Raw genomic sequence first — 22,555 nt, 5'->3', positions numbered from 1 at the left:
ATGAATATTTTACTCTATAGTGTCTATAATAAGAGTATCTTTGTGTGAAATCACAGTAACGTGACCAAAAATAACTAATATATGTAATAAGCATTACTGTAAGGTCTCCACTCACACCTAACCATCTTAGTTTGCAAGCTGAGGATTTTAATGCAGCCTGATTCGCGGCGTGTGTCCCTCTAGCGGCAGAAATTGCACATTTCAATCCAGCCTCTACCGGAAACTCAGTTGCATAGACTTATGGGAAATGTAGTCCAATTCATTGTGACCTCACAAGCAAGGATCGCCCAGTCGCCTTCTGAGTTCCTTCTACGCATGTTCCAACCTCATTCGCTTACCTCCAATTCAGAGTGAAGTTTCTTACTACCCTGCTGCGGTTGGATCTCTGTCCGCAGGTTGGTTCGGGGTGCAGGGCAGCCCAGCAGGTCTGAGGGATCGTGCAGGGGAGCCGGTAGGTCCATCGTGGAAGGAGTGGACACGGGGCCATGGGAAGCAGGAAGAAGCTCACTTTGGAGGTGCTGTTCGAACCTAGGCTGCTCCACGGGGTCAGGATTTAGGTCCGCGCTAGGGACAGGGCGATGGGGTCGGTGCTGGGTCCCCTGCCACTCCAGTCCTCCCGGGATCTCGCTCCCGGACAGGGCGGGTCGGCTGGCTGCCGGCCCCTGGGGCTGTGCCGGGAGCTCACTGTCCTGCTCCGGGGAAGCCTGCTGCCACCAGCGGACTCTGAGTGGCTGTAAGGATTCTCATCGGTCTAGAGAAGAAAGTGCAGTTTCTGGTCCCTACTGCACTGTAGTTAGTATTTGGTTATAATGAGAGACCTAGCAAAGACGTGTGTAGTGTTATTTGACAAAGTCAAGTTCCAGATAGGACACGACGGTTATTTTACTGGAGCTCCCAAACCTTTGTGCTGTGTCCTGTAGCTGACTAGTCAGGGAGAGGCGCTATCCATGCCACTAGTGAATTTTATCACAGATCCCTGCAAAACTGACCGCAGAGAAGGTTCAGTACATAGACGTACGTAGTTTCAGACATCAAGCTGACGTCTCTTTATTACTAGTTCTGCACTAGAAGCTTGGAATAGAATAATGCCTTTATACTATAGAAAATGATTTTTTTCTTAGAGGGTTGGTGTCTGTGAGCCTTTTTTAATCACCTCCCTTGCCATAGTCTGTTCACTTATAAGTCTTTAATATTTTGTACAATTTCAATTTGGATCTCAGGCATTCTCTCCTATTAGGTAACAGGATACATAGAAGTTGTGAAAAAAAATCCATAGAAAATTCTGAAGCAGGAATAATTTTTCCAAGTAAACATTCAAGTATATATGCAGCTGATATTGTAAATGATAAAAAATGTGAACAGTCTCAATGCATAACTATTCCGTGGAGGAAAAATTAACTGGAAAGCATTCATTTTTCACTACATTTTAAAGGTAGTCTGAGGGAACCGTTTCTCGGGCTGTTCCAAATTTTTTATAGGTGAAAATGTGAAGATATTATAACTTCTAATACTTGTAATTTCTCTTTAGCCTTTTTGGCCTCTAAGAAAATTTATAAAACATTCCATTAACTTTGCATTTCTTAAGCATCTTATTGCCCAGAGGAAATACTTTTAAATATTTTATAAATTTCTTTTTCTCCTTATTAGTTTTTTAAATTCCATCTTAAGTCTGATTACATTGTTATTTTAAATTTTTGTGTCATATAAGTATATTAATATTATATTTTAGTTATTAAAGGCATGTTATTTATTTACTTTGTTAATGCTGCTTTTAAACTGATAATTCTACAGTTTTCTGTCAACATCAGAGATCAGAGAAGGATAAATTAGAACAGGCACTATAATCCAGATTACCTCTGTGTTAATTATTACATATTTTTGATGTCATATTCAATATTTCTCTATTGATTTTGAGGACGATCTATTAAGTATGCCTGATTTTAAACAAACTTTCTTTGTAGTTGCTTACTTGTCTATATGAAAACATATATAGAAGACTACATGTTGTTCTCGGAAATGAATTACATTTGTGCTGAGCTTGACTATAAACATAGTTTTAAGCACATGGAAGAATTGACTTTTTTATAAGGTGACTGACCATCTACTTGTATGTTTTAATTATCTTTCACAGTTTACAATCAATTAGTAACTTCTATGAGATGAGCATTTCACAGTTTTATCCCTGTTAAACTTGAGCCTTAAATTTTGAATTGAAGATCTCTTAGCATTATAGTAAAACTTTAAACTATAAATATAGTTTGTAAAGACAAAGATACTACTCATATATCTTTAAGTTGGTTTCTGCTAGCCTGAGTATACATAAGGAATATAAACATTACTTATATATATGATGTTTTTTATTTTAAAAGTTTTAGAGGTCTAGTGTTAACAAAAATAAATGGTTAAACGTACACTTAACAAAGACATGAATTGTTAGACATACATCTTTCAGTCAGGTTTTTCTTAGTTTGAATATATCATTATAAGCTTCTGAATTTAATGGTATATAAAAATCCATCCCAATATAAAATACCATTGATACCTGCTTTTTACTACAAAGCTTAGTCTATAAGGAAAATACAATAATTCATAAAAAGGACACTTGTACTTGTAAGTTGCATAGGTGCTGCCTTAGTTGGTTTTATATATTATGGTCATCTTAATCTAAGTGATGGTGAAGTCACATGGCATGTGTTCTTCAGTCTTTCTAAAAATGGATGCTAACTACATGGTGGTTTTTATCCTGATGAGGTCATTAGTCAAGATGGAGGAAAATCATGTGGCTACTATTTAAAACCTTCTGGGTTTTTTTTTGCAGTGTTATATAATAAACCTATTTTCCTAAACAAGAGTTGAATCATATATATTGTATACTGCAGTAGATTAAAATTTCCTGTTTGTAGATTTAACTAGCAGCCAATTTTTATAAGCTTTAAGCTAAATTTTTGTTACTTTTTTTCAACATACACATTAAATTTATTAATCCTGAGACTAAGAGTTTATAGAGAACAGAGATATTTCTATGCTTCATGTGATAATTTATACATGAGGCTACTCAAAATATTCAGTGGTTGGAAAATACTTCATAAAAGTTGATTAATAATAGCAACTTTAGACAGTTGAGCTGTACAACCCAGGTGTGGGTAAAATATTTTCTGTGGAGTATGTGGAATTTTTATATAAAATGTAGGACCTCTTGTCCTTGAAAAGTCATTTATAAAAGCATTAAAAGTATTCTCTATAAAAGTTTTAGATGTAATTTTAGGCAAAATGTACGGAGGATGTTTTAAAAATCTTAGAAAGGTATCCTTTGGATAATGATTGTCTTACTTAGGGATTCTGTGCTGTGAATAGACTCCATGGCCATGGCAGTTCTTTCAAAGGAAACATTTAATTGGGGTGAGCTTATGGTTCAGAAGTTTTAGTCCATTATCATCATGGTGGGTGGCATGCAGGCAAATGTGGTGCTGGAGAAGGAGCTGAGAGTTCTACATCTTGATCCTTAGGCACCCAAGTATTGGGTTTGGCTTGAACATGTGAGACCTCAAATCCTGACTCCACAGTGACACACTAACAATGTCAAACCTCTTAGTAATGCCATTTCCCATGAGCCAAGCACTCAAGCATAAGAATCCATGGGGGCCATACCTGCTCAAACCACCATAGTGATTATCTATAGATCCTGAGTAAGATGATACTGCAACCTCCCAATTATTAGTACAAAACAAATATCCATCCTGCATTTTATTTAGTGGTGTGATAATCACTGAGGTTCTTTACCAATAAGGGATTAAATCTATGAGCTAGCCAACAACATTACTTAACCAGCTAATAACCTGTTCTGTTTCAGGTGTTATATTTCTTAGTCGTAGAATTTTCAGAAAGCATCTTAAAGCGCAGAGCCAAATCATTAGTAGTGATTGGCACATTACTGTTTACCCAGTTGAAGTAGCCCAAAATTAGAAATTTTGCTATTTTCATTTACTATGAAATTTAAACATTCATTTAAATACACATTTGACAGACAAGCAGAAGAAGAGAATATTGTCCATATATTGCAGGACTAATAACTCAAGGAATTTGAACAGTGTCAGCTTAAGTGTTTAATGTCCTAATTGTAATGTTTTGGTACTAAAACTTTTTAATTTTTGCCCATTTCAAATTTTCCACATGAACAGACTATTAATCAATCTATATTGAATTATTACCACTATGCGGGAAAAACAGAATAGTAAGAATAAGCAGTTAACACCAACAACAAAGTCTAAGGTCTGGAACAATCAAACTGGCTCATGCTGTAGCAGCAGAGCCCCGGCCCTGTCAACCCTTTCTTAGAACTGGGGTGTTACAGAGGCCATCTCTGCATCCCAGTGGTAGAACAGGCCCACATGGCCAGAGGGCTTTAAATGCCAGTCAAATTGTTCAGAAAGACTAAAGAAATGTGGCATGGAAGACAAGCAGCTGCTTAGTGTGCTGTGACCTACCAAAATGTGAGCAGCCATGAGAATCCTGGCTCCTGAGAATCCACCCCAGGTCCTCTGAAAGAGCAGTCAGTGCTTTTTACTACTAAACCATCTCTCCAGCCTGAACAGTTCTCTTTTGGAGATAACCTCGCTCTCCATTGTATCATTTTTAAAAGTATAATATGCATGGGAGTTCCTAGGATCTTCTGCCATTCACTTTCCTTAGTGATCAGTCCTGTGTAACGTCACAGCGCTGCATCAGACTAATGTTAGGGATAGAGCTCGCCTTTATCAGATGCGCTTCTAGCTCTCGTCTCACTCGGGGTGACCTTTAGATTTATATCCAGAAGTACGTATGCTGTTTGTGTTTTTACTGCTGTTTTAATTTGTAAAGTATTTAGTATTCCTTCTTTTTCTTTGTTTCAGGAAATGCTGTCTTTCAGGGATGTGGCCATTGATTTCTCTGCAGAGGAGTGTGAATGGCTGGGCCCTGATCAGTGGACTTTGTACAGGGATGTGATGTTGGAGAATTTCAGCAACCTTGTGTTCCTGGGTGTGTTGTCCTATTTTTAAATTGTTGCTGCCTTTTAAGCCCTGACTCTCCTAAGCAGGAACTGCAGCTCCAGCGTTATCAGCAGTGGTTGTGCCACAAGAGCCGCAACCTGAGGGAATTGTGTTCGCTCATGCCCCTCATATAAATAAATCTCTGTCCTTCGAAAGAACTCAAGATTCAAAGGTTGAGGTGGTATAATTGTTCTCCTCAGAGAGGCTGAATGACCAGTAGCCCACCTCCTCTCCTCCTCGTGTCTACTAAAATGTCCCCATTCTTCTCACCCTGACCTAAAAACCCTTCTCCACCTGGCTCTTCCATACCACATCCAGTCAGCGAGTTGGTGACTCATCCTCCTGGCTGCAGGTGAATTTTATTTAATCAAACAAATGTAACACATCTTTGCATCATTAAACAAATATTCCAGAGCATGAACAACAGGAACATGCCTTAAAGTAATATTTTACCACATGTGTGGGAAAAACCTCCACGGTGAACTCTTAAATGTCATCATAAAACTTGCTTACTTTCTACAGTATTTCAAGGAAGCTTGTGCTTCCAAAATGAAACTTATGGTGCAAGTTTTAGGGAAAATTTAGGAGAGTATTTCTATACCTTAGAATGATTTACGTTTTCTTGTGTACACGAAACCCTCCCATCCTTTGCAGAGGTGGTAATGTCATAAAGTGGCAAGAGTGGGAAGCACACATGGTAAAAAGACTATCACACTTTGTAATTTTAATATTTTCCTTTGTAACTGAGGGACATGAAGCTCAGGACCTGCAAATCTTAAATTCCTCCTAAGCATTCTGATGTGTCTATCAGGAAGCTCATGAGGAACTTATCCTGTACAGTCCCCTAATTCTATAACCAGTCCTAGAGAGGACGTGTGATCCCCAGGAGAACACACTAATAAGGATGTTCTCTTTTCCCATAAACAGGACTTGCTTCCTCTAAGCCATACCTGGTCACATTTCTGGAGCAAAGACAAGGACCTTCAGACATGAAGAGACTAGGAGCAGCTGCCATGCAAACAGGTGTGTAGGAATGAGGGGCCAGGGGCTAGAATGGATAGGCAAGGATCCCCAGAAAACCAGGCTTCATTATGAACATTGACTCACAGTGTTCTGATGGAAATCATGGTTTAAGGATCTTTTATATTTTTATTGTGGAAAAAGGATGTTTATGATGCATTGATTCTGTTATGGTTTGTCCTTCTCCCATGAGGTCAGCTTCTGACTGTAACTGACTAAGGTCTGTAATTTCTAGGTGAACATGATTTATTTTTTTATAAGTTGGTCAATAGATCTTTATTCATAAAATGTGCGTAAATACTCCTGTCTTCAGTTCTTGAAATATATAATATTGTTATGGGAAGGTTTCTAGTTATGCAGCCTTTCTTTATACCTTCCAAAGTTAAAAGTCTGCATTTAGGATATATATGAACTGTAATAATATGTGTCTTCTGACTCGGACTACTTTATACTTTGTGTTCATTTCGTTATAACATTTCTATATTTCTGTAAGTGGCTCATTTACAATACCATAATCGTTTTGTTTTCTTAATTGTTGATTTTATGCCTTCCTTACATGTTTGACATTGATTAATATTCATTTGTTTCTATGGATTCATCTTTACTTCATGTTATATAACTTCTACCTATCATGATGCTTTTAATTAGGCTCCACTGAATACAGGTTTAGAAATTTGGATGTAACATTATTCAAATTGAAAATATAACTTTGAGTCAACATTTCTGTTTTTAAAACTAAACATGAATTTACACAATTTTGCTCATTTTTCATTCATTTCTTAACCTTAACTCACCAGGAAAAAAACACAATACAGGCAAAGAATGTGGTAAAACTTTTCCTTGGAACTCACCTATTAGCCACCAGAAAATTAATTTAAGAATGAAGCCATATTATAAGTGTGAAGAATGTGGTAAGGCCTTCCATACTCCATCATTACTTTGTTTACACAAGAGAATTCATGCAGGAGAGAAACCCTTCAAATATGGTGTGTGTGGCAAATCATTCAGAAGTCCATCAGTATTTTCTGGACACAAGAAAATTCATATAGGAGAGAAACAAAACAAGTATGAAGTTTTTGACAAGGCCTTCTATGTCCCACCACTGCTTTCTGTAAACAAGAGAATTCATACTGGAGAGAATCCCTACACATGTGAAGTATGTGGCAAGGCCTTCTACAATCCATCACAATGTTCTGAACACAAGCAAATTCATACAGGAGTGAAACTCTACAGTTGTGAAGTGTGTGGAAAGGCCTTCAATCGTCCATCACGACTTTCTTTACACATGAAGATTCATACAGGAGAGAAACCCTACCAGTGTGAAGTATGTGGCAAGGCCTTCTATGTTCCATCACGACTTTCTAAACACAAAAGGATTCATACAGGAGAGAAACCCTATGAGTGTGAAGTGTGTGGCAAGGCCTTCATTTGTTCATCAGTACTGTCAGTACATAAGAGGGTTCATACGGGAGAAAAACTGTACAAGTGTGAAGTATGTAGCAAGGCTTTCCATGCTTCATCACTACTTTCTAAACACAGATTGATTCATACAGGAGAAAAGCCCTACCAGTGTGAAGTATGCGGCAAAGCCTTCACATATCCATCATTACTATCTCTACACAAGAGCTGTCATACAGAAGATAAACCCTACAAGTGTGAAGTATGTGGCAAAGCCTACAATAGACCTTCAACACTCTCTGTACACAAGAGGGTTCACACTGGACAGAAACTCTACCTGTGTGAAGTATGTGGCAAGGCCTTCCATGTTCCATCACAAGTTTCTGTACACAAAAGGATTCATTCAGGGGAGAAACACTACAAGTGTGAAGTGTGTGGAAAATCCTACAATAGTCCATCAGGACTTTATATACACAAGAGGAGCCATACAGGAGAGAAACCCTATAAGTGTGAGACATGTGGCAAAGGCTACAATAGTCCATCTGGAATTTCTGTACACAAGAAGATTCATACTGGACAGAAACCCTGCAAATGTGAAGTATGTGGCAAGGCCTTCTATGTCCCATCACAACTTTCTGAACACAGGAGAATTCATACAGGTGAGAATCCCTACAAATGTGAGGTATGTGGAAAGGCCTTCAATCGGCCATCACGACTTTCTTTACACAAGAGGATTCATTCAGGAGAGAAACCCTTCAAGTGTGAAGTATGTGGCAAATCCTACAGTAGTCCATCAGGACTTTATTCACATAAGAAGATTCATACAGGAGAGAAACCGTAGAATTGGGAAGTTTGTGTCAAGGTTCTATTGCTGGATCATTACTTAAAGTACATGAGAGAATTTATACAGGTGAGAAACCATACAGGTATGTGGCAAGGACGTCTATGTTCCATCATGAGTTTCTGTACACAAGAGCATTCATACAGGAGAGAAACCCTACAAGTGTTAAATATGTGGCAATGTCTTTAAAACTTCATGGATTCTTTCTCATTTACTAATCCATTCTGGAAAGAAACCCTACTGTGAAGAATGTGAAAAAGCCCTGTGTGAAAAGTCATCTTAACTCAGCACAAATTATCTCACACTTGGGAGAAAACTATAAGTGCAAGGAATGTGGCAAAGACTTTAGAACTTTAGAAACACACGTTCTCAACTCCGGGCTTTTCATATTGGAGAGAAACGTTAAGAGTGTGAAGAATGGCAAGGTATTTCATAAGTCTTATGGTCTTAAACAACTTCAAAGAATTCATTTGTGAAAGAAACTCTGAAGAATATGCCAAGATATTTTGTACTTACTAAGAAGTCTTAAACTTCTTAAAACTTAAAACTCTAAAAGATATCAAACTATATTCCAGATAAAAACCCTTCAATTAGGTGAGATATCCTAATGCTAAGTGGAAAATCTGGGAAACAGAGATAGAAAGAAGTAGGTAGTGTGTAGGAGAAACCATGTAAGTTCCAAAAGGAAAAGATGCCAGAATATTGCCATTAAGTCACAGCCTCGTGATGATACATAGATGAATAGAAATGGGCTAATTTAAGATGTAAGAGCTAGCTAGGATTATGAGCCGTTGGCCAAACATGCTGTAATTAGTATAGTTTCTCTGTGATTATTCATGCCTGGGTGTCCGGGAAGTGAAAGCACAGTCTCTGTTTACATACCTAACTCAGGATGAAATAACTCACACTGGGGAAAAGCCTTACAAATATCTAGAATGGCAAACCTCTCAACTGTACCTGAAACCTTAAGGAACATCAAAGAATTCAATCTGGAGAGAAACCCTACAAGTCTAAAGAGTGTGGCAAAGACTTTAGCACTTACACATAACATTCTCAACAGCAGACTATTCTTATTGGAGAGGAAGATTATGACTCTGGAGAATGATAAGGTCTTTCACCAGTCTTCTGGATTTAAACAACATCTAACAAGTCATTTGTGAGAGAAGCCTTGTGAATTGTGTGCCAAGGCATTTTCCACTTTTGAAGAAATTCTGAAACAGCTGTTAATTCATATAGGAGAGAAATGGTACTAGTGTCAAAAAATTTTAAAACTGTTTCATAAGCTTTTAGTGTTCCTCAAGACATGTTCGTTCAAAGTTCAGTGGAATAATGCAAAATTTTAAAATATTCGTAAATTATTTTATACTTCTTTAGATCCTAAATATCAGATATCAAAAAAATAATCTGGATCAAAACCCTACAACTAGGGTGAATGTGATAATGCCTTTGGAGTCATTCAGACCTTATCCAAGACAAAGGAATCCATACTACAAGGAAGCCATATGCTTGTCAAAAATACAGTGACATATGTTACCATTCAACCAACATGGCCTCCTTAGTATCTATCCCAGATGGACACAACACAGCAGTGAATGGTGAACCAGTGCTTTTAAGAACTCCTCATACCTTCAACCAGTGATCTCAACCTTCCTAATGCTGACATCCTTTGATACAGTTGTGGTATCCCCAACCGTAAAATTGTTTTCTTTTCTACATCTTAACCTAACAGTTTGCAATTGTTATGAATCATGGTGTAAATATCTTTGAATATGATTGTGTTAGGGCACCCCTGTGAGAAGGTCTTTTGACCCACAAACGATTCGTTACCCACAGGATGAGGACTGCTACCATAAACAAAAGTTCATACTAAGGAACACCCCTAGAATTTGAGGAATACTGAGAAGACTTTTTTATCATTCAGTCCTTGAATTCCGCATTGCGGAAGCCACACATGAGAGAGTGTCTGCGATTGTAGACTGTGCTCAGGAGTTTAGCTATTCTCATGCCTGTGTGCGCAACACCCTGGTAAAGGCCACTACAAATACTAAGACAATAGCAAGACTTTCACCTGACTTTCTTTTCAGAAGTATCCTCTGAGACTTCATACTAGCAAGAAAAGCTGTAAGCGCAAACAATGCAGACAAACCTCCAGTAATATTTCTATTCTTAATCAGTATGAAAGCCTAAAATCCAAATAATGAGGACATCCTTCAGTAATATTCGAATCTTCACGAACACGAAAGAATACTTATTGAGAAGCAGTAATGCAAATGCTGATGTATTATTTGCTTCTACTTTCAACTTCACACAGCCTTGCATTATGTGCTAATCTCAGTTTTGTAGATAACTTGATCTGATTGGCTCAGGGACATATCTGTGGGTCTTTTTGTTAGTGCTAATTGATGTAGAAGAATCTAGGCCAATGAATGATAGTGTACACCATACATGGGCTCCCTTGTCAAAGATGTCCTGGGTTATAATAATGTTGCCTGGGCTTGAGGCCTCCAGATTTCTGCTGTGTTTTGCTAGCCCGGCTTCCTGGGATGATGCTGGGCTGCCTGTGAACTGAAATGGCCCTCTTTCCCCCCTAATTATTTTTGGTCATGGCATTTATCACCACAATAGAAATTGAATGGGGTAAAGAACATTGCAATACTTAAGCGAGGTGGTGGTGGCGCATGCCTTTAATCCCTGCCCTTGGGAGGCAGAGGCAGGCGGATCTCTGTGAGATCGAGGTCAGCCCAGTCTACAAGAGCTAGTTCCAGGACAGGCACCAAAGCTACAGAGAAACCCTGTCTTGAAAAACCAACCAACCAAACAAAAGAATATTGCAAGACTTTACCATTTCTTATTACCTTAGTTGACATAGAAGGCTCCATACCGCAAATAATATCACAAGGTTTTGAAGTTTCTTCAACCATAACTCACACTCAAACTTCACTGAAAATAAAATGGTTGCAAAGAATATTACAAAGGCTTTATTTCTTTTTCCGCAATTTAACACCCCCCCCCCCCCCAAAAAAAATCCTATCTTGGAAGTTAAGGCCTACCAGGCCTGAAGGAGCCAAGCTGCAGTCTGCCTGGTGTTGTCAGCGGTTCTGTTAATATAGAGCAACCAAGCAGTGTTCGCTGAGGACCTAGCAACAGGCGCTGTCCGAGGTCCTGATTGTGCCTAGCCAGTGAGAGATGAGCATGAACTGTCAAGTGTCAGTGGATCAGACCGCCTGATTGCTGGGAGAGTTTATAAGTTTTTCTTGTTATTAAATGAGTCTGCTGTAAGCCTACCTGACTCCCAGCGTCTGTCCCACCTTTTCACCACCTCCCCTAAGGAAAACCTTAGGGCTCAGCAATATCTGGCCCCCGGAACAGGGACTTCTAACAGGTTTTGAGCTCACCTGCTCAGAGTCCTTTTTTCATGGTAGCTGTAATTTTTGTATTTGCCTGGCACAGGGTCTTGTCATCTTCCTCTCCTCACTGGCAGTGCTGGCACAGCGCACCCAAATGATGTACTTTTGGTGAAAGACCCCTCGGTTCCTTCGGCGGGTAAGCATAGGGACCCCCATCCTTTCCTTCCTTGGAAAGGCCCATCAGTCCCTTTGGCAAGTAAGCATTGTGACCCACATTCCTTCCTTTTTGTTTATCTCCCCATCTGGTTAGGAAGGCATTTTTTTTTCTTGTTTCGGTTCACCACAACGGCTAACCCCTCAGGAGGCAGAACCAATTTGGCTTATCCAGAGATACCATGTGGGCACATGGCTGTGGCCTAAAGAACCAGAGAAGTTCCTCACTAATCACTAGACAGAGGGGTCCAATACAGTTTCCTACCTGTTTACTGTTGCCAGCTGTCCCTCTCAGAGGATTGCTGACAGGCAGGGTGTGGTGCGGAAGAATTGTCTGTATTCTGTCAATCATATTTTAAATAAACACTGATTGGCCAGGTTGGAAGTATAGGTGGGTCAACCAGATAGGAAGTAGAGGCGGAGCGATGAGCACAGAAGTATTCTAGGAAGCAGGAAGCTCCCTCCGCAGTCCTGCCCAGATGACTGAAGAAGCAACATGTGAGCTGCCATGCTGAGAAAGGTACTGAGCCGTGTGGCTAACATAGATAAAAATAATGAGCTAACATAAGTTATAAGAGCTAATACATTGCCTGAGCTAATGGGCCAATCACTTTATAATCTTATAGAGTCCTCTGTGTGATTTTCTTTGGGGGCTTGATGGCTGTGTTGTACCAGGTGGGACAGATAGCCCAACAAGCAGGCCCCTTCATGTTACAAGGGTGGGGTGACCTGTCCTCTGTGAGAGTGGCACATTGGCCTCAGCAGGGAGACGTTAGCTACTTGAAGGTTCGCCTGGAGGCCAGTGCTGGCCAGCCCTGAGGTGTGTAAGCTGTGACTGGTGTGAGCTTCCTGCTTGACTGAGGTCTCGGTGCTGGCTGAGCCTCGGGTGTCGGTGACAATCTGAGGTGTGGACTCAGAGGTAATAGACTTTGCCTAGCCTGGTGTGCAACGAAGCTATAGTCAAGGCTCTGGGCCCCTCTTTGACCTCCGCTGGACTCTGTACCTGTCATCTAAGCCTCCTGCTTCATCAGGTGATTCTGTCCTTCTAGGTGGTCCTGATAGGTCTGCTGCCCTGTGCAGCTGACACCGCAGACCTCGCAGTACTCTATGGAGGGCAGCTGGAGCCGGGTTGGGCTTCCGCAGCCCGGGCCTCGTGTTGGGCTTCCTCAGCCCTGGGCCACGTTGGGCTTCTGTGGCCTGTCCAGGAACCACAGCTTGTCACTGGTAAAACTGGGGTCCCAAGTCCCATGGCCTGGTCTGCCCCAGTTGTCCAATCCAAGCCCGCTAGAGCCTTTCAGGAGCCTGCTGCTTCTGAGGTATCTGAAGGAACTTCAGTGGGTGATCTGAGCTGTGGGAGCTTGGGTCTGTTCGGCAGAGAGAGGCTGAAGCTGGCTCCTGCAGTGTGTCCTCACAGCTCCTGGGACCTTTGACTCTCGACAGCTGGTAGGTGAATGCAGCAGTGGCCACAGCTTCATTGCTTCTGCTGTCCGTATGTGCCCTTCCCACCTGGGGCTGAACTTTAGTTGGGTGCTGCTGGAGACACGGCCTGAGGCCAGCTGCCTTTGTCATGTACTGGTGCTGTTAGAGGACACGGAGCCAGCTGTGCACCTGGGCATGCACATCTGCAGTCCGCCCACCTGGGTCCATTGTCCAGGCACTGAAAGGGTAGAATGGCTAAAGAAAGTGGAAAAGCACACGTGGCCCTTTATTTGCAATGTATAGAGAAGCTCTTTCCAGAAACCATAGAGCCAGCTGTGTGGGGGGCAAGTGCCCGCCTCAGCTCCTTCAGTTCACAAAAGTAACTGTGGGTCAGCAGCCCCTTACAGTCAAAGGTGTTAAGGTTTATACAAAAACCTTCAGATTAATTTTGCAGGAAATTGTGAGATTGATTTGGGGATCAAAAGGTACTTTTGTAGAGCAGGAGTGAGAAGTATTCAGATTCATGGGACAATGTGGTTGATCCTGGAGCCCTTATTGGTGACATGACTTCAGTTGGATCATTGTCCATCGTCTTCCTGAGGAAACCACTTTTAGGGATTAACTAGACAGGACTGACTTATCTTCTGGATGTCCCTGAACTGAATGATTTATCAGACACTATCATTTTGGATTCAATATCAAACTAATTGGCAATCATTTGCCAAAAAGCAAGATCTTAACAGGGCCCCCTGCACTTCAAATAAAGATACAGTTCCATGCAGTCCCCTCCTCCACTCTCAACCTTTCTGTCACCCTGACTTTTTCAGATTCCAATAAACACTCAAAGGATTTTGAGCCATGATTCCTGTCACATACTCTATTTCACTGCCTAAACACCTATATCTCTTTAATTCTCAGAAAAATTGGAGTCCCAATTCAATTAAAAATTAAAGATTGCTTTGGAGTTAAGAGTGTGACTCTCCTCTAAATCCAAGCATGTTGCTAGAAGAAAAATTTATAGTTTCTGTCTCACATCAGAAGAGCTACCTAGTATGGGACAGAAGAAAACCAAAAATCTAGGGACTATTGTTAAAACTCTGTTTTCTCCCCTTACTTATTTTTTGATTCTTTAGTACCTTTTTTTTCAGCTAAGGAACTTAAGTATATATTGACACACTGATAAGCAAAATAAATAGATTGATAGAAAATAGATAGATATATAGACGATACATAGACTATAGATAGATGCAAGGAAAATAGAATGATTAACAGATACATAGAAAGATAACAGATAGTGGATAGATTATAGACAGATGATAAATAGATGTGACATGTAAACTCAAAATAGTATTACATTTTAACATATTTATCTTATTTTTAATTATTCGTAAGTGTATGTGTGTCTGTGATTCTGCATGTATGGTCCGCCTATTTCTCTCAAAAATTCAGTGATTTTTCGGGGCTCCTAGAAGATTTCCCACATCTCTGGCATACCCTATAGTCTACAGGGAGACGCCATTGTGGAGAGGACCAACAGAGATCTTGAGGGACTGTTGGCCAGGACTATAACACCAGAGACTAGGAGAGATCCTCATCTGGCCTTAACAGAGGTCCTTTTCCATGTGAATTTCCTCAGTTTTGATGACAAGGGATTCCGCCCAGCTTATAAGCACTGGGCATCCCTGCCAAGGAACACATCCTAGCCCCTAGTAAGATGAAGTGATCCTATCTCCCTTCAGTGGCAACCGCCAGCCCCCTGCTAACTTGTGGGAGAGGGTATGCTTGTGTTTTTACTCAGCATGTCACAACGCCAATATGGGTTCTGGTAAGAGATGTACGTCCAGCCATGGATCAGCCTGCTTTCACCAAAGAGGGAATAACACAGGATGGGTAATGTATACACTCCCCTTTCTTGTTCTCATTGCCCCCTAACAACATGATTTATTAACGGCAGAGGTTATAGCCTTTGACTACTCATATATTTTTTTTTAAAAAAGGTTGGTATATTATAAAACAGCTATTGGATCCCTTCTGAATGTTCATATATGCATTAATTGGTGGGGTGGTTTTGTTAACCCTTATTCTCCTTAAGTGTCTCATATAGCAGATCTGACACCAGTAGACAGCACCTAAGGAAACTCTTCAGGTGTTAATGACTCTTGGGCATTCTTCTTGTAGTCCTCCACAGAAGTTTATACATATCTGGTTATTTGTAATTCAAAAGGCTATTATTACATTATTACCTATTACCCCCCCCCCTCACACACACCTTTGCAACTCTCCAGGAATGAATGCTCTTCAAGGGCTGTTACTCAAAGACAGGGAAGAGCTTCTTTGGTAGGTTAACCTAAGACAGGCACAGTCCAGTTGCTGAGCCCCCCTGAGGCAGGGTCAAGTCTTGAGCAGAGAACTCTGGCTTCTGCTGAGCACCCTATGTAATAAATAAAAAGGGTAGATATGTAGGAAGTTAAGGCCTACCAGTCCAAAAAGAGCCAATCTGGAGTCTGCCTTCAGCTGTCAAAGATCCTGTCTGTGCCTAGTCATTCGGGAGTGACCAAGAGGCGTTTCCTGAATGCCTAGCAACAGGCACTGTCAGAGGTCCTGATTGTGCCTAGCCAATGAGAGATGAGCATGAAACATCAAGTGTCAATGGATCAGAATGCCTGGGTGCTGGGGAGAGTATATGTTTTTCCTTGCTGTTAAATAAATGAGTCTGCTGTAAAGCTTCTACCTGACTTCCAGTGTCTGTGGTCATTGACGTCATACCTTTTCAGCCCCTCCCCCGATGAAGACATTAGGACCCAGCAATAATCATACTGTAAAGGAATCCTGTAAAACAAAAGAAACTCAATACTACCCACATGAAAAATGAGAAAATAGTATTTACCAGAAATTCCTGGAAATGCCAGTGGTAGGTTGATGTGAGATTTCCCTCTGTATGCTGTGATTACCATTAATGAATAAAGAAATTGCTTTAGATCTATAGCAGGGCAGAACTTAGGTAGGTGGAGAAGACAGAACTGAATGCTGGGAGAAAGAAGGATGGAGTTAGAGAGAAGCCATGTAGCCCCCAGCAGAGACAGATGCCAGAACTTTAGCTAGTAAGCCACAGCCACGTGGTGATACACAGATTAATAGAAACAGGTTAAATTAAGATATAAGAGTTAGACAATAAGAAGCTAGAGCTAATAGGCCAAGCAGTGATTTAAATAATATAGTTTCTGTGAGATTATTTTGAGGCTGAATGGCAGGGAACCAACAGACAGCATCCTTCCTACAGTAGGTAATTTGGAACACCTGCACATCAGGAGATTTTCTTTGCTGAGAAATCCTACAGATAAAATTAAATGTGTCATGCCTTTAATTGAAATTCCATTCTGACTATTAGTGAATTTATGTTATGTAAAAACCTACTCATGACTCGAGTGGTAATTTTGTTCAACATATTCACTTTATAACCTATTTCTTATAGCATGAAGCATTTACTGAAGGTGAAGAGTATTGTTGGAATTTTGATTACACTGTGTACCCTGAGATTGCCTTAATTACTGGAAAACCTGTTTTTAGTTGTCCTGTGGCTAAGCACTGCTCACACCTTTAATCTAAGTGCTTTCTTCTTGTAAACAGGATTAAATAAAGTCAGCTGTACATCAATAAGCGGTGCAGCCAACCAGGTCACAGGAAGTGAACATAGGGTTAAACCATAGAGAGTGAGAGGGAGTCAGGAAGACTGATAGAGAGATGCACAGGAAGTAGAAGGGAGGAACATTGAGTTTGAGGAGTCTAGTTTGATATGGCATAGGAGGAGAGGGATTGTTTTGCGTTATTGACTGAGGAGAAAGGTCAGCCGGGTGCTTTCTCTGCGTCTCTGAGCTAGAGAATACTTGTCGTTCAGGTGAAGCTGGAAGAGTTGAGGCACATATAAATGCTTTGGCGCCAACACCAGTGCAACAGAAGTCCTAGATGTCACAACAGGAGCTGTCAGCTTGTGATTATTAGAACATATATGCCAGTCAAAACGATTATACTAGCAAAGTTTTCAATTGCCATAAATGGAGAACACATGGTACTCTGACAAGGATTGCAGTGAGGGGACTAGCTTACGTTCAATTCATCTGTTGCCCAAGGGCCTTCTGTGAAAATCCCCAGAACAACCCAGGCTGATGCAAAATCAAAGGATTTCTAGCCACAAACTAACTGTGGGCCCCATTGCTGAGGACATTCACACACCTGACCAGATATGGAGAAGTTGAGCTGCTTCCTACATGGAGCAATCACCCTTCTGGTCTTGTCTCTTTGGAGGAGTAAAGTACTCTGTGGACTACTAAAAAAGAAATGAGGACACAAACTGAGAAGCAGATCCTCCAACCTACAACCTATCACACCTGAAAAATCAATGGTAGCTTAGAACCTGTGGGAATAGCCAACCAATGCCTAATTTGACTTAAAGGCCTATCCTATGAGTAGAAACCAGTATCCAACACTGCTTGTGTAACGAGGCATCAGAGACTAGACACATAAGAGACCTAGGGTAAAACTAAATACTACAGGTGTAAAAATCAATAAAATGTTTCCTAATGATATTCTGCTATACTCGTGGGTTAGTACCTTATCCAGGTATGTAAGAGATACTTCCAAAGTAGATGGGAATAGATCCAGAGATCCACAGCTAGACTTTTTGTGGAGAAAGAGTCAAAGTTGGAAGTCTCCATCAAGTACCTTGCCTCAGAGGTCAAGGAACCTGCAAAAGAAGAGGTGGAAATATTACAAGTCAGAATGGATGGAGAACAACATGAGACAATGGCCCTCTGAATCAACAAGACAGAGTGCATCTGAGCTCACAGAGACTGAAGTAGTAAGCACAGAGCCTCCATGGGTCTGCACCAGGCACTCTGTATGTGCTGGAGTGATTAGCTCAGTGTTTAAATGGGATTCCGGACAAGGAGTACAAGTGGGCCTCTGTTGTGCCTGCTCTTGCAGCTCTTTTACTGATGTTGGGTTGCCATGTCCAACTCCAGTATGGAAGTTTTTCCTTCAACTTAATTGTATTTTTCATGTTTGATATCTTAGATTGTCTCAGAATGAATCTGACAGCATTCTTTCTATTCTGGGTAAGTGTTTTTGAAGGGGAAAGGGTCTTGGTTCAATTTTGGTTCACTTTGGCATTGCTTAGCATGTTATCAAAATGTTTAAGAAAGATGCAAGGGATATTTTGTGCAAGGAAGAGATGGTTAATTTATTTAATGAACATAAACTGGACAATTAATCCTAAAATTGATAAATGAGAAAAAAAGGTTATTTTCCATTTTCTAGCAAAATCTAAAGTAACTACAGTGTTAACAATAAATATGCTAGCAATAACTACCTCAGATCTCTTAAAGGAGTGTCCTTAAAACACCTGCCCTCCATTGTCCAAAAACAACCCTAAAGCAAGGGGTGAGAAATTTGATATTCAGTCTAATCTTATATTTCCTCCATTCCTCGATGAGGATTCAGGAGAACCTGTGAAAATTCTAAATTTTGTAACATAAGCAATCTATTGTATGACAAGTAAATGGAATTGTTTTTGCCATTTCCTCCCTGGGCTCATGAGTTCCACTTCATAATGCCAATAAAATAAAATCTATTTAAATCTCTAGAGACGAGATGGCATTGGACAGGTCTCACATATTACAACAAGCAAAAACGAACTGCAGTTATCTGAATCCAAAGTTAAAAATAAAGCTCCTATATATTATCTGGATCCTTCACTACCATTAAACTTACTTTCCCCACTAAGTTGTCTGCTAAAAGTAGTATAGCACAAGAGACTAAACCTTTTAATTGGATTTATTTACACCATGAGAACCATAAAATACTAACAGCTTACTTAGTCTATTTGCTCAACTAATAAATCAGGGAAGAAGCCAGTGACAACAAATATATAGATTTGATGATCCTGGCTATACTTCATTACATTTAACTAAATCATTATCTGGCTTGTAAGACATGGAATTTTCTTATGTTAACTGACTTTGTGATTACAAATTGTCCAACTGTCCCCCACTCCACAAGCCGATATTTATTTTATTGATGGCTTATCTAAGAAAAGAGATTCATGGTCCACATATTCAACAATCTCATGTATTATGGTTAATTCATAAACCTCTGTAGTAAGGAGTTGCGGGCAGGTCTGCTTTTCATCCTGCCCGGCTCCCGCACAGCTAGCTTAGCCCCAGAAATAATAACACATAAGTTGTATTCATTTAAATACTGCCTGGCCCATTATCTCTACAGAGTTAGTTACTGGCTAACTCTCACATCTTGATTAACCCATTTCTAATAATCTGTATCACACCACGAGGTGTGGCTTACCGGGAAAGATTCAGCATGTCTAACCTGGTGGCTGGCTCCATGGCATCTGGCTCATAGCCCTCTTCCCAGCATTCTGTTCTGTTTACTCCGCCTACCTAATTTTCTGTCCTATCAAGGGGCCAAGGCAGTCTCTTTATTGACCAATGAAAATAACACAATAGACAGATAACCCTCCTCCATCAAACCTCAAATATCATTTTAGTATTTGCATGTGTTATAGCATTATTTCCAGTCATAGCCTCACACTTTTGGACAATTGACCACCCCCTCTAGCTTTATTGCAGTAGGAAATAAGGAAGGTAATGCATTAACACCCCTAGTTTGAGAAGAAAATTGGGAGTGGTATGCGTCTGTTATTGCAGCTGGTTCCAATGGAACATTTGGCCCCTCCAGCTCTGGGCCATCAAGGACAATGGCAGAGGGTGGTGACACAGTGGGAGTCAACAGAAGGGTTGAAGGGCAAAAGATATCAGCCATATCATCAAAAGTCACATCTGCCCTCCTGTGTCCACGTTAAAGCCCAATGCCCCAAGTGAGAAGTTATCCCATGAAACACACAGAGCTCCATTTACCTGAGAATCTTCTGGCAATGCTACCTTCTTTGATCTGTGTAGGTGGAGTTTTTGTTAGAATAGCAGATCAGCCCTATCCCACAAGTCAGCTCTGCAAATAGCCAAAATGAGACTTATTATTAATTATAAGTACACGGCTGACAATTTATGCTTCCTAATACCTAGATCTTCTGCTTCTTTATTACAATGTTAAAGCCTTTTGCACCTTTCCCTTGTGTTGTTTCTCAGTTTTCTCAATATTTGCTTCCATACTAAGGTTTTCACGTACTTCCACCGCTCTGTTTACCATGGTCTGCAGCTCATTTGTACTTTCAACAAGTAGTGCTGTATCATCAGTGAAACGTAAGTCATTGATTTACACACCAACTATCTGCATGCCTGTCTCCTAATCTTCTAGGGATTTTGCTACTATTAATTATTATTATTAATATAGTAAGGAGTAGTGGAGAGAGGACACATCTCTGCAGCACTCCTAACGCTACCTTATACTGATCACTGATTTCTCCACAGACTGTTTAATGCAGAGGTATCTTTATAGGCATTATCTACTATTCTTATGATTTTCTCTGGATGCCTTTAAAACCTCAATATTTCCCAAGGTCCTTTCCTTGAAAGGCTATTGAATGCCTTCGTGAAGACGATGTTACTGACATATAAGTCTTTTACAAATTCTTTGTATTTTTCTGTCGGTTGCCTCAAAGTGAAGATCAGATCTATTGTGTTCCCATTAGCTCTGAATCAACATTGGGTCTTTCCTAGGATTTTTTCTGCTCTGTTCTTGGTCCTTTGCAGGATAATGGAAGAGGAAATCCTTATGCTTTGACACAACAACCTGATGCCTCTTTAATTTGAGCAGTCCATCTTGTCCTGCTTGTGTATGGGAATTATGACGGAGTGTTTCAATTCTATGGGAATTGCTTCATTTTCCCATATCTCTCTGAGAAGTGCCTTGGCCCCCGAGTCTAATATACCCAACTCCAGTTCCTCCACCATGATGTCATCCACGCCTGGGGCCTTTCTGCATTTCACTTTCTTGATAGCTTCCTCTATCTTGCTCCTGGCAGTATTTAATGATTCCTCATCATCTCCGGTTTATAAGTGGCTACTGAAGTGTTCCTTGTTGTCTGTGTTGACAGCATTAGGGTCATTCATTGTATGGGGTGTCACAGTCAATTTTGTCTATTTGGGAGGAAATCTCAGTTCAAAGCAGGAAACAATTTCACACATGGAAAGGTGCATAGGGAGAGTGAGGGCTGCATTCCAGGCACTAGAAAAGGTTTGGTCAGCAAGAGATAAAAGGACAGCAATAAAATTACAAGTGTATGAGATACTTGTCTGGAGCTGCCTTCTTTACAACCTCAACACCTGGCCAATGAAATGCTCCTCGGAACAGTGGCTGGATGTATTTGAGGTGGCGTGCCTCAGGAGTATTCTGGCCTACCTAGAGATAGGCTGTGCAGTGATAACATTAAGAAACATCTCCATCCACAGAAGGAAGTAAACGACAGAATACGGCAATGGTGCATGAGATACTTCGGTCACGTTATGAGAATGATGACAGATGCCTGGATGTAGCGCTGCTTCGAGGAGTGCACAGGATAAGGCAAAGGGAAGGTCTGAAAGCACCGGGTAGACAGCATAAAGAAAGACATTGGAACCTTGGGTATCATAACAACACAAGCATCCAGGACTGCCCAGGACAGGAACAAAGGAAGAACGTCATAAACAGGCTGCCATCTTATGCTTAGGTGTTGCCAGGGCATAAATTTGATGATGAAGAATACCTAGCTGTTACATCATTTATTAATCATTTTTTTTTAAAAAAAAGATGTGATTTATTTATTTTGTATACAGTGTTCAGCCTTCATGTATGCTTGCAGGCCAGAAGAGGGCACCAGATCTCATTACAGATAATTGTGAGCCACCATGTGGTTGCTGGGAATTGAACTTAGGACCTCTGGAAGAGCAGTCAGTGCTCTTAACCTCTGAGCCATCTCTCCAGCCCTAATCCTTATTTTTATGTATGCTCTACGAGATTGTTGTCCATTTTCCAGCATTGCTTATTCATCTCCTGTTTTCTTTACAGCCTACAAAATGGGTTATTTCACTGGTTCCCCCCGCCACTTTTGTCCAATTAAAAAGGAATGTATTAACTTTAACATAGTAAAATTATATACAACAAAAACAGTTATCAATAAGAATTACAATATCCAGTCCATTTGTATTGCCAAAATTAAAATGATCTATTATTTATCTTATTTTTGTGAATCTAAATTATACATTTAATTTACTTTTTATTGTAACTCAGGAAAACTTTAAGTCTAATTATTTAGTCTTTAACTTCATCAAAGACCCCAGTAAAGT

The 22,555-nt window shown here is 40.4% G+C and overlaps 2 protein-coding genes across 3 annotated transcripts in view; both read left to right on the top strand.

Annotated features, from left to right (window-relative positions):
* Positions 1 to 11,575, top strand: part of LOC148119722 (uncharacterized) — a 35,971-nt gene extending 24,396 nt beyond the window's left edge. The window contains 1 exon segment of the mRNA XM_087897012.1: positions 6,863 to 11,575. Within this exon segment, the coding sequence (XP_087753138.1) occupies positions 6,863 to 8,286 (1,424 nt within the window). The 3' untranslated portion in view covers positions 8,287 to 11,575.
* On the top strand, positions 264 to 16,000 carry LOC148119721 (zinc finger protein 58-like). Of its 2 annotated transcripts, XM_087897011.1 has the most exons (5): positions 264 to 395; positions 4,890 to 5,016; positions 5,955 to 6,050; positions 11,737 to 11,829; positions 12,896 to 16,000. In XM_087897011.1, exons 2-5 carry the CDS (start codon positions 4,893 to 4,895, stop codon positions 12,928 to 12,930), a joined length of 348 nt encoding a protein of 115 aa, XP_087753137.1. In that variant the 5' UTR covers positions 264 to 395; positions 4,890 to 4,892; the 3' UTR covers positions 12,931 to 16,000. The 2 variants fall into 2 exon arrangements, with proteins under 2 accessions (XP_087753137.1, XP_087753136.1); XM_087897010.1 differs by having other exon boundaries at positions 11,737 to 16,000.
* Positions 16,001 to 22,555: the final 6,555 nt, after the last annotated feature.

The sequence above is a fragment of the Myodes glareolus genome, chromosome 15 (genome assembly GCF_982192425.1).
Source record: "Myodes glareolus chromosome 15, mMyoGla1.1, whole genome shotgun sequence".
Classification (NCBI taxonomy): Eukaryota; Metazoa; Chordata; class Mammalia; order Rodentia; family Cricetidae; genus Myodes; species Myodes glareolus.
Note: the sequence above shows the minus strand (reverse complement) of the source record. Positions and strands in the feature narration are given on the sequence as shown.

Excerpts from the sequence above, each read along its gene's own strand:
- LOC148119721 (XM_087897010.1), top strand. The coding sequence starts at position 4,893 with ATGCTGTCTTTCAGGGATGTGGCCATTGATTTCTCTGCAGAGGAGTGT. Across the intron at positions 5,017-5,954 it reads CAGCAACCTTGTGTTCCTGG|GACTTGCTTCCTCTAAGCCA; the intron begins GTGTGTTGTCCT and ends TCCCATAAACAG. Across the intron at positions 6,051-11,736 it reads AGCAGCTGCCATGCAAACAG|GGTCTTGTCATCTTCCTCTC; the intron begins GTGTGTAGGAAT and ends TGCCTGGCACAG.